Source organism: Contarinia nasturtii, unplaced genomic scaffold (genome assembly GCF_009176525.2).
Source record: "Contarinia nasturtii isolate CC-2019 unplaced genomic scaffold, AAFC_CNas_1.1 Cnas_scaffold_1837, whole genome shotgun sequence".
Lineage (NCBI taxonomy): Eukaryota > Metazoa > Arthropoda > Insecta > Diptera > Cecidomyiidae > Contarinia > Contarinia nasturtii.
Genome location: NW_022199168.1, coordinates 118,390 through 128,800, shown reverse-complemented (window position 1 = coordinate 128,800; position 10,411 = coordinate 118,390). Strand labels below are relative to the sequence as shown.

The 10,411-nt window shown below is 31.6% G+C and overlaps 1 protein-coding gene across 8 annotated transcripts; it reads right to left on the bottom strand.

The window, feature by feature from the left end:
* Positions 1 to 93: 93 nt before the first annotated feature.
* LOC116347353 (voltage-dependent L-type calcium channel subunit beta-2) lies at positions 94 to 9,462 on the bottom strand. 8 transcript variants are annotated; one of them, XM_031777919.1, is made up of 12 exons: positions 8,510 to 8,526; positions 6,100 to 6,446; positions 5,679 to 5,795; positions 3,860 to 3,979; positions 3,643 to 3,744; positions 2,783 to 2,888; positions 2,681 to 2,716; positions 2,494 to 2,598; positions 1,159 to 1,514; positions 908 to 1,075; positions 480 to 588; positions 101 to 267 (listed from the first exon to the last, which is right to left on the bottom strand). In XM_031777919.1, exons 2-12 carry the CDS (start codon positions 6,220 to 6,222, stop codon positions 185 to 187), a joined length of 1,425 nt encoding a protein of 474 aa, XP_031633779.1. In that variant the 5' UTR covers positions 6,223 to 6,446; positions 8,510 to 8,526; the 3' UTR covers positions 101 to 184. The 8 variants fall into 8 exon arrangements, with proteins under 8 accessions (XP_031633780.1, XP_031633782.1, XP_031633779.1 ...); XM_031777916.1 differs by lacking the exon at positions 8,510 to 8,526 and adding an exon at positions 8,463 to 8,477 and having other exon boundaries at positions 6,100 to 6,480; XM_031777915.1 differs by lacking the exon at positions 8,510 to 8,526 and adding an exon at positions 8,170 to 8,372 and having other exon boundaries at positions 6,100 to 6,480.
* Positions 9,463 to 10,411: the final 949 nt, after the last annotated feature.

The following is a 10,411-nucleotide window of genomic DNA, read 5'->3' as shown; positions in this document are numbered from 1 at the left end:
TTTTTTTTTATGTAGTCATTTTCGTTCAAAAGCTTTAAATAGTTTTGAGTACATAGCACAGATATTCTATAATTAATAAAAAAAACATATATATCAACAATAATCTTAAGAGAAAATCTAAGAGAACGTTACTGGGGCAATTTAAACTTCCATATAAAAAATTGACAGGCTGAACTCAAATTTTCTACATTCTAAAGACATTTTCCATAAATTTACCTCGTTCTCTATCTCTATCACTACCGTTACGATTACCATATTGTTCTCGTTCTGACACGCATCATTTTGTTAAGAAAAGGGAAGGGAGGCAATGATAAAAGGTAAATTCCATAAAATTAAACTTGAAGCAAGATAGTAGATAGTAGTTTTTTATAATGCAGTTTTTGTAATTGTATTGAGAATGAGAAACTTGACGGGTAAGGAAGGGTTCGTGTGGTCTTTGATTGACAAGAATTTACTAAATTATAGAAGCTATAATATACCTGGTGGTCCCAAAGCATCGCCAGTTGGTGATACTTCTTGCGATGGTAAATTTCTAGATATCGTTGCTGCTTGTGTTCGTTCTGGTGGATGTGTTGCACGCCAATAAGCCTTATTAAATAAAAATAATTTTCTTAATTGAATAACCACAATTCCACTCAAGTGAATATCTATAGAATATCGTTGGAAATGAATTTTTACTCTAATATCTATACAAAATAATTTAGATGTCTTAACAACAATTGAATAAAGCACGCAAAAAACATTAAAATGTACGTTAATTGTTGGAATGCAAAATTGCTTTGTTGTGCCATCGATAGTATAAAAAGCTTAATCTTTACATCTTAAGGTAAAAAACTCATGTCTAGCAATAATCTATATACATTTTTCTCTGTGAAGATATGCATGAAATTTAAAGGCTTTTTCATACCTCTAAATATTCAGCTATATGATCACAAGCATCTTCTAACTGATTTTCATCTAATATCACATCAAACATTTCCGGCGGACATTGACTCAATTTTTCAGCGGCTACCATTTGTACAGATAAATTTTTCGCTTGAGCTTTACCACGCGATTTTATTAAACGTTGTAATACCTGCAAAAATTAGATAACATCTATATTTTTAATTGTCTTAGATAAAGAGAAAAAATATATTCTGATTAAAAGTGACTGATTACCTTAGTACTAGTAATCTTTAAATAGACTATCGTCGGTGCTAGTGAAGTTTTTGCTAATTGTGACGGATGGTTAATGGTATCACAATCTAGTACGACCAATTGTAATGTTCGCGCCAGCTCAAAAATGCGTTCAATTTCCGCTTGAACTTCAGCTAAACACGAAGACCGACTATTAGAACGCTCCATGATTGGTCGTCTTTGATTATTCATGAGAGATCGTTTTGCTAATGAAATATCAGCCATGACACGCGTTATGATAATTCGACCTTCAAAACGATGTTTCAAAAAATCGAATAAAGCTTTTTGCATCATGTCGGTAACCTCATAACCTTTTAGACTTGGACCCACTAAAACAACTGTACAAAATAAACAAAAATAGATGATACAATTCAATATTGTAATTCATTTCAAATAATTGGGAGTTGTATCGTTTAGAATACATAGAACAGTATGTCATTTTACTTTTCCGCACACACCTAGTGTGTAAGGTAAAGTATTGGGATCGGTCGAAAAATTGACACTCCAAAAAACATGTTTTCTGGGTGTTTTAGGAGCCAAGGAACACGAATCAATCGTTTTTTCGATGTACAAATGTATGTGCGTGGTACCCTGTACGCAAAAATTTGTTAACACGATAACTTTCAACCAAGAAAAGTAATTCAAAATCTGACTTCACAGGATGATTGGGGGTGCCTAGGAATAGAAACCATTAGATTTTGAGCGACTTTGGTTGATACAGTGAAGTGTTATGTCTGGTGTGATGCCCATGGCCATCCATGGGAAAATTTCAATTTTTCTTCCAAAAAAGAAAACTGAATTTAACGTTAGTTTTGCGATTCAAATAATTTTCGACACACTTTTCATACAAAACTTTCAAAAAATTTGGATTTTTGTATGGAAGCCATTCCTGTATGATATCGTTGAGCTGAAAGGCAAAGGCACAGGTTATTTTTTTCTCAAATCAATTGAGATTTGACAACAAAATACATTTCAAACTATATGGAGTATTATATTCCGCAAGACAATTCCGCAGATTTCAATACTGTTTAATTGATTTGGATGTTAGTCTTGATACTGTCAAAAATGGAATTGATAATTATTTTAAATAAAATAGAGAATAATTGAATTTTTGAAATAGTTATGAAACATCAAAGATTTTGAACAAATGATAATATTTTTTCAAATTTCAAAAGAATTAAAATAAATCACCAAGTGAAGGAACGCTGTGCAGTAATTATTATTATTGTTATTATATTCAATTGATTTTTGCTGTCTTTAGTGGTCACTTTTTTTCTGAAGTCTTAACGATACAATTGACAAATTTTATTATTATACCTGGTCGCATTGATGGCACCACATCGTATGCCATCGAATTTTCCTGTTTCTTGAAGAATGGCTTTCGTTTCTCTTTTGATTGAGGTGTTGCTAACGGTGTTTTACCTGTATTGATCAGAAAAATAAAAAAAACAATTGTATTGGAGTTTTTGAATAAATAAAGTATGGTATAGGAACATGATTCTACCATGTCGTGATGGACCCATTGAATCAGACTCATCTCCTAAAATCAATACAATAATCTAAGCACTCTTATTTTTTTCACGTATTATTCGCGCACTGTTCATACCAGGTGTCGGCGGTGTGCTTCCTCGGGACGCTTCTGCATTTCCACCCAAATTGCCACTAGATGAGCCTTTTGTTGCGTACAGTCTGGATGACCTCGCTGCTGATGCCTTTTATAAAAATATTCATTATTTTGCACCAATGTTTTATATTTGAACCGTTGAGAAACAAAGATACCCTCAGAAAAGTTAAGAAAAAATCTTCAACTTAAACTGGAATGTAAATCAAATGTCAACATTTAAGATTTGAGAATTAGAGAAAAACAATAAAATATTGAGAAACAAACTGCAACTTAAGTTATTTCACCAGATGATACAGAAAACTGAGTAGTATTTGTAAATCGAAGAAAAAATTTTTAATTATTTTTTTCATTTTTCGCGACTATTTCACCATTTACATGGGCGGCTTGTATGAAAAATATGGAAGACCGCTGAAATGAACAATACAAAATATTTACGGATATACGACAGTGTCAAATCGGAATGAAAAAAATCGCATTCCTTATCATCCAAATCACGATCTGGACTTCATTGTTTGAGTGCTCTATACCGAGTCTCCGAGAGTTCCATTTAAACTTGCCTTGTGACACCTATCGAATAGTGAGAAAATTGGCATTTCGGGCAACCAAGAGATGTTCGAAATTAGTGAGCAACAGTGAAACATTTTATAACAAACTGCAACATAACTAAGTTGCAGTTTGTTTCTCATTATTTTATTGTTGTTCTCTAATTCTCAACTCTTAAATGTTGACATTTGATTTAGATTCCAGTTTAAGTTGAAGATTTTTTCTCAACTTTTCTGAGGGTATCTTTGTTTCTCAACGGTTCATTTGACGACCAACAATACTTTTATAAGTAAGCTTACCTGCATTCGTATGTTTTCCAATTTAACAGGGCTAGGTATGAATCCAACATCACAGCCTTCTTTGACTAGTCTGCCGATCCACCAGTTATTGTCATACTTTTCCTACAAAAAGCGTATACACATGGCGTATATATTCCCAAATACCATACTATTTTTTCCTTCGATAAATGGTAGAGAAAGACAAATTATGAACACGTTGTGCTTTGAAATGACTTACTTTGATGTGAAGAAAGTCCCTAACATCAAATGATACAGCACTTCCGTGTACGGGAGAGTCATCATCGATATTACCGTCATATGACACATTTGTTCGAACAGCGAATGCCACAGGTTTATTCTGAAATGTGAAGTCAAAATAAACAGAGACATTAGATTTATTTATATTTGAATAAACCACCAAGGCGAAGGAACGCTGTTCGGTGTGGTTATTATTATTATTTAAGTAGCTCGCGTGGTATATATGTTGGTTTCGTATTCGGTCGTAATCGTGACGAGCGCAAACGAAAAGGAATATTCGATGAAATTTTTACCATCCGGTTGGAGGACAAAGTACGACGTGGAACAGACCCACAACAACCATGCTCAAAATGGCGTGATGCGTACAATGGCCTGACCTCAGTGTCATAAATTTTGACCCATTGCAATATTTTTCCTTTACACACTAGATCTGTGCAGAAAAGTAATTTGAATGGTGTCTTGTTCCTGACGTCTGAAAAAATTTGCGCAAAAAATTAATAAAAAATGTGCAAAATGTGCCACCCTAATCACTTTTGTATTAATGCAAACTTGTTTCATACTTTCCTTTGGCATTTTGCTTTGAAACGATAATTTATTTCTTTTGATTGGTGTCCGCCAAATTGCGCACAGAATAACACGCAAATGTAACATGTCATGTGTACATGTATGCAAAATTATTATATACATTAACATACAGTAGATTGCCAAATGTCGACACACGACCAAATGTCGGAATACCGAGAGGTGAATTGAAATTAAAAATTGAAAATTCATTTGAATTGCATTTTTAAAAGTAAATTATGAAAGATCAATATCAAATCTCTTTATTATAATCCAAATTTTAATCAAAAATCTATTATTGCTTTCACAAAATACGTTCAAAAAAAATTCGGCATTTTTATCACTTTTTCACGTCAAAAGTTAAACTATGTCATTTTGAGACAAGCCGGTAAAATGCGTTTTTTTATATGAAAAAATAACTAGTTTGGAAAAAAAATTATATCGGCGAATTGTAGATAGTTTAATTTAATTATTGAACAGAAATTTTGAAAATATAAAGAAAAACAATTATATTTATTTTTCATTTTTCACTGTAATATTATTCCGGAATAAATCGTCCAATTGCCGACACATAAAGCACCGAAGTTTCAAGTGAAACACTTTGGATTTGACAGATGTGACAGTTAAAGTCGTATTTGGATCATTGTGAAATTCAAACCAAAAATATTCTAGATCAGTGAAATAACGTAATATTTTTAAATATTTTTGCCACTTTACTATAGAAAAATAAGTAAAATAAAATATGGAGCAAAAATATATCAATCTAATAATTTTAACTCCAATATTTTGTATTGTTTACCTCAATGTAAATAGTGCGTTCATGGGCTGTCAAAACTTAAAGTTTACAAGTTTCGTAGTGAAAATGCATGAAATATGTCGAGATTAGGAAGCCGAGAATTGGACGACGAATATCCGACATTTGGAATTTTCGATGTTATGACGAAAAAATGGAAAAAAATAATACATTTTTGGAAATTACTATCTTTTGAGAAACGTGAAATGAAGCACAATTAAATTCTGCATCGAATTATGTATAAAGTGATATTTTTTCATGAAATCAAAAATGTTAAATATTAAATTGAAGTTGAAAATTCAAACAAATAGTCCGACATTTGAGCGAGTGTCCATATAAGTTTTTCCTGATTCAATTTTTTTAGTTTGACGCATTACGACAGCATTGAAGACAAAACGAGAAACGACGACGACTTGAAAATGAATGGTATCAATTTAAAACTTACACGAGCTTTTTCCAATTGATTCAACGCTTGGCGTTCCTTTTCTCGACGAAGCGATTCTTTTTCTTCATCTAGCGATAGATCGGACGAAGGCTGCGAATAATTCGAATCTGCGGAACCCTACAAAAAAATAAATATGTTTTATTATCAGTAATTGTTTACTCATTATATACTTAAAAAAAAGCTTCAATATCTTCATCATGTTCAATCGTTTTTCCCCATGAACGTACAATGTACGTCGTACATATGATATAGATTTTCTTTGTATATTTTATATATATATTTTTTTTATTTTATTTTTTTTTCTTTTTTTTTATGTATATAAACTAATCGAATGAGAAATTGACAAAATTTCCGATTATTGTTTTTAGTTATTGTAATTTCAAGAGCACATGGCGTAAGAGAGATGAAAATGGGGACGAACCTGTGTGAAAAGTTTGTTATAGCCACCTTGATAAGCTGTATAACCGATTCCGAGGTTCATCCGAGATGATTCACGATTATTCCCCGTTAATGATGGGGTTTCCGACGAAGCCCTCTGAACCATTGGCCTATCTGGCCTGTAGTCTTCTTCGTAAGACGATATTTTGTAAATTTTCAAGATAACTAACGTCACAAATTTTGTAATGAATTACAAAATGATTTTTTTCTTGTTTCGGTTGGTCCTATATTCCTCGGGCTTCGGTCACAGTTAACGCCCGTACGGTTTGCTCATTTGCGACCAACAATAAAATCTCATAAAAAAGTTTCACTATTCACGAAACAAGTTCTCTGACACATAACCACAAACAAATTCAATTAGTATCTAAAAACAGAAATACGAGAGAGCAAAAAGTATTGGCAAAATCGATGTAAGAACATGGTTTTCTGAAACAAGCAAATTTACATCATATGAAACCAAGACAGACAGAGAGAGAGAGAGAGAGAGAGAGAGAGAGAGAGAGATGAGAAGTTTAGAAATTCAAAATTAAAGATTAACAACAATATACGTTGATATTGTTCCCATCAAATGTGTTTATAAAAATTCTATTAATACAATAAAAACCAGCTCAATGTGGGCAAATTATTCGAAAAAAAAGACAAACTCATATTATCACATTCATTGACAGAATGGAAAGCACACGTAAACACACTCACACACACGTTTATATGACAATATGAAAATCAGATCATAGATACATTCAAACATGTATTTCACTAAATTTCCAATATTTTATTTCGCTCAGCAACAAATGAACACTTTAGAGTAAAAAAGTGGAGTTTTTTTATACATCATTTTGAGAAAACAAGTTTGACTTGTGCATTTATCTAAGCAAGAAGTGATTGCTTCCAATAAACTTTTGACTGCAATCGTGCGTCAATTCTCAATTTTTTAATATATTATAATAATTACTGAATGAATGATAATTTTCAGATACAACAGATGAGGTTTAAAGAGAAAACAGTTGAGTTTATTGGTGGCAAACGTCAGAGTCGCAAAAACAACAATGTATTTAATTTTTCAAAAATTCTTACATTAATTCATTAATTACAAATTGATATTGTATGTTATTCAGGACTCATGGATGAAAAAAAGCATACTCTCCTATCGGTATATTCAAAAGAAATTTAGTACAAGTAAGCTGAATGTGTTGACTATGTACTATTGTTCCTTACAAAATACACAGTGCTCATCAACCATCATCGACGCCAAAGACAATGGTAAAAGTGAAAGGATATTGAGACGCTCTTTTTATTTGATTTGGCATATGAAAAGAGTTAGTACGTCCGATGAAAGTAGCACGCATATTGGAAGTTGCGTATTACGAAATAGATTCTACAAAGAAATTATTTTAAGTAGTTTAAAACGATGATCCAGCCAAAAGGTGAAAAAGTGAGAAAAATTCGAAAATTGTAAATATTTTGTTTTAAATTGACGTCTTAATTTCATTCTTTGTTCAATTGATTTATCACTCGAACTTAATACTTTTATCACACACACACAATCGAAACATAATTTCATGAGTTCCATGTGGCAGTAAACCGTCGTTGTGAATACCAACTATTGCACCCTGAAGACATGTCAAGCATTTTATCGATGATGAGGTATGTGTTTCGAACCACTTTTTCATATTGCAAAAGGCTGATTAATCATTAAAAAAAATTATGTCTCACAACTTCCAGTAATTTACAGTGAATAACGTTTTTTTTATAAACGTTCACTGCATTTTCATGTTCCGAAGAATATTCGAGCTGTATGCTTTCAACTCTATCTAAATTAAGCCAAAAAGCATATTCGCAGAGAATAGAGTTACAACTATGATTGGAAAATCAATGTTTCTCATTTGAAAAATTCTTTACGCTATGCAATATTTCGCTCTTACACTTCGTACTACCTATTGTATTTAAGATATTATTACGTTTTTGTATCGACATAAAACAACGATTCGAAACAAATTAAGCGTTTATATGCATATATATGAGGTAAGACTAATGTCTAATTGTTTTGTTTTACACTGAATTTTTGCAACGTTGTTCCTTAAAATTCTTGTATTCAAGCTTCCATTAAATTTTTGCAGATATCTTATAACTTTTTGATCGAATTTCGATGAAATGGTTTTGGTTTCAGTTCTTTTTACTTCACTCTAACGCACAATAAAACGTAATCTCTTAACATATGCACGGATCAAAAATATTTTACAAATTTCCTTTCTTCAATTGTATTTAATACAATTTTATTCACAAATAATTAAAACAAAAAATTATTATGCAATAAAAAACTAAAATAATATAAAGTTGAATATATACTTCTAGACGAAAGAAAAAAAATGAATTTTATTTTAATACTGCAATACTTTTAGAGCACTGCTTTGTAATGGATTATTTTTCATTCTCATTTTTCATTCAACCAATAGGAATTTTCATCTGCGGTAGTGTATTATTCATTTTTTGCTGTGGCAATATGTCTAGTAGTATTGGTGCGAGGCGAAGTGGTATATGAGTTGGAAAATATCTATCGTGCTGAATGTCGTTCATTGCGCTATGTGCTATGTTGTTGAGGTGTGCTCCACTAATTCTATCATTACATTTCAATGTCTGCGTACATGGAAGCAGAGAGTTCGTGTGTGTACGTATGTGTGAATGTTATGTATTTTGCTACTATGTTGTTTTATTGTATATGGTATTATGTCAGTGTTTTTCCTGATATAACTCCGAGAGAATATGGAAAATGCGACGACGTCAACACACAACATTTTCAGTCGAGACTGTTGGCAATTCACTTTTCTCGGAATAAAATTGATTTAGATGGCGCCACCTCATACAAAATAACCGTTTATCTCATACAAAAATATTTAGAAATTTCACGAATCTAAATCTAAATACTGCGCTTATATTAGATTATATTTTTTTAGACTAATTTGGGATACAATATGAATACAAACCCTTCGACTGTTGCCAATTCGAAGAAAATGTGGTTTAATTGCTACATGCTTTTGTGTTGAACGATATTTTTTCATATTAACTGCTTCCTAAACAGGTTAAATGTAGTGAAATATCTATGTTTATAGCTGCCTAAATGTAGGTCAAAACTGCAAGGTCTAGACTGCAACTTTTTGAAAAACTGATTCATCTGTGTTGTGTAAACATGCCACGACAAATTCACATATTTCCAAAATCATGGGCACAATTCATTTAGCAATGAAGTAAAGAAACTAAATTTTTTTTTTTCACCAAGGCGAAGGAACGCTGTTCGGTGCAGTTATTATTATTAAATTTTTTTAGTTGCAATCAGTTGAAAATTATACTTAAACACTTTCGGAAAAAAACAATTATTAATTTTAATTACATAAATTCAAATGACACATTAGTAATAAGGTGAAAGAATATTGGGTGGTTTTTAAATAAAACCAACAACATATGACCACTGCGATAATATAGTGACTAGGATAAAAATAAAAATTTGTCGTTTCGTTGATTTTTTCGGATAACACAATATAAATATTTGTAACGATCGTCATGCGAAATTGGCAACACACGGTAGTGTTGTTAATCGCAAAAAAGGCACATACATACACATAAAGACTGATCATACGTATGTATAGTTCGCTCGTTCTCGTCTAAATTTATGGCTCGCATTTGATTTGATAGTATTTTTTATTTTTCGCCCAATTGGCGCTGGTATTGTATTCAGTTTGAGCAATACTTGTTATTTTCAAAAGCTTTTTATGTAATGTGCGTACATAAAATGCTTGCCATCACGTTTTGTTCCTGCTTGTCAATACATTTCAATCACCATTGAAAAGCCTTTGGAAACTCATTTCATTTAGTACCTCTATTTACCGATAGATGGATAAAATTTGCCTTTATTTTGAATGAGCAAAAATGCAAAGATCTTTTTAATTAAAGCAAGAAATATATATAAATTTTAAAAAGTGACATAGTAAATAAAATTAATTGCGTTTGAATTAATTTGCGTTCATCATTGAGTATGACTTAACAATTGTAAAGAGCTGGTATACTACGACAATTCCACAAGAATCGTTCGGATCTATTGTTTATATAAATAACTCAGCTCAGTGAAAACAATATTAGTTATTGTTATTATTATAAACTACAATCATTTCTATTGTTTTCATTTCGTTTCAGCGCCTGACGGTAGCTGACATTTCGAGGGTTTGACAATTTTTTTTATATTTTTAGCGTTTGGCGACAAATGGAGAGTTATTTTGGTACTTTTTATGTTTAAATTTGTCGCC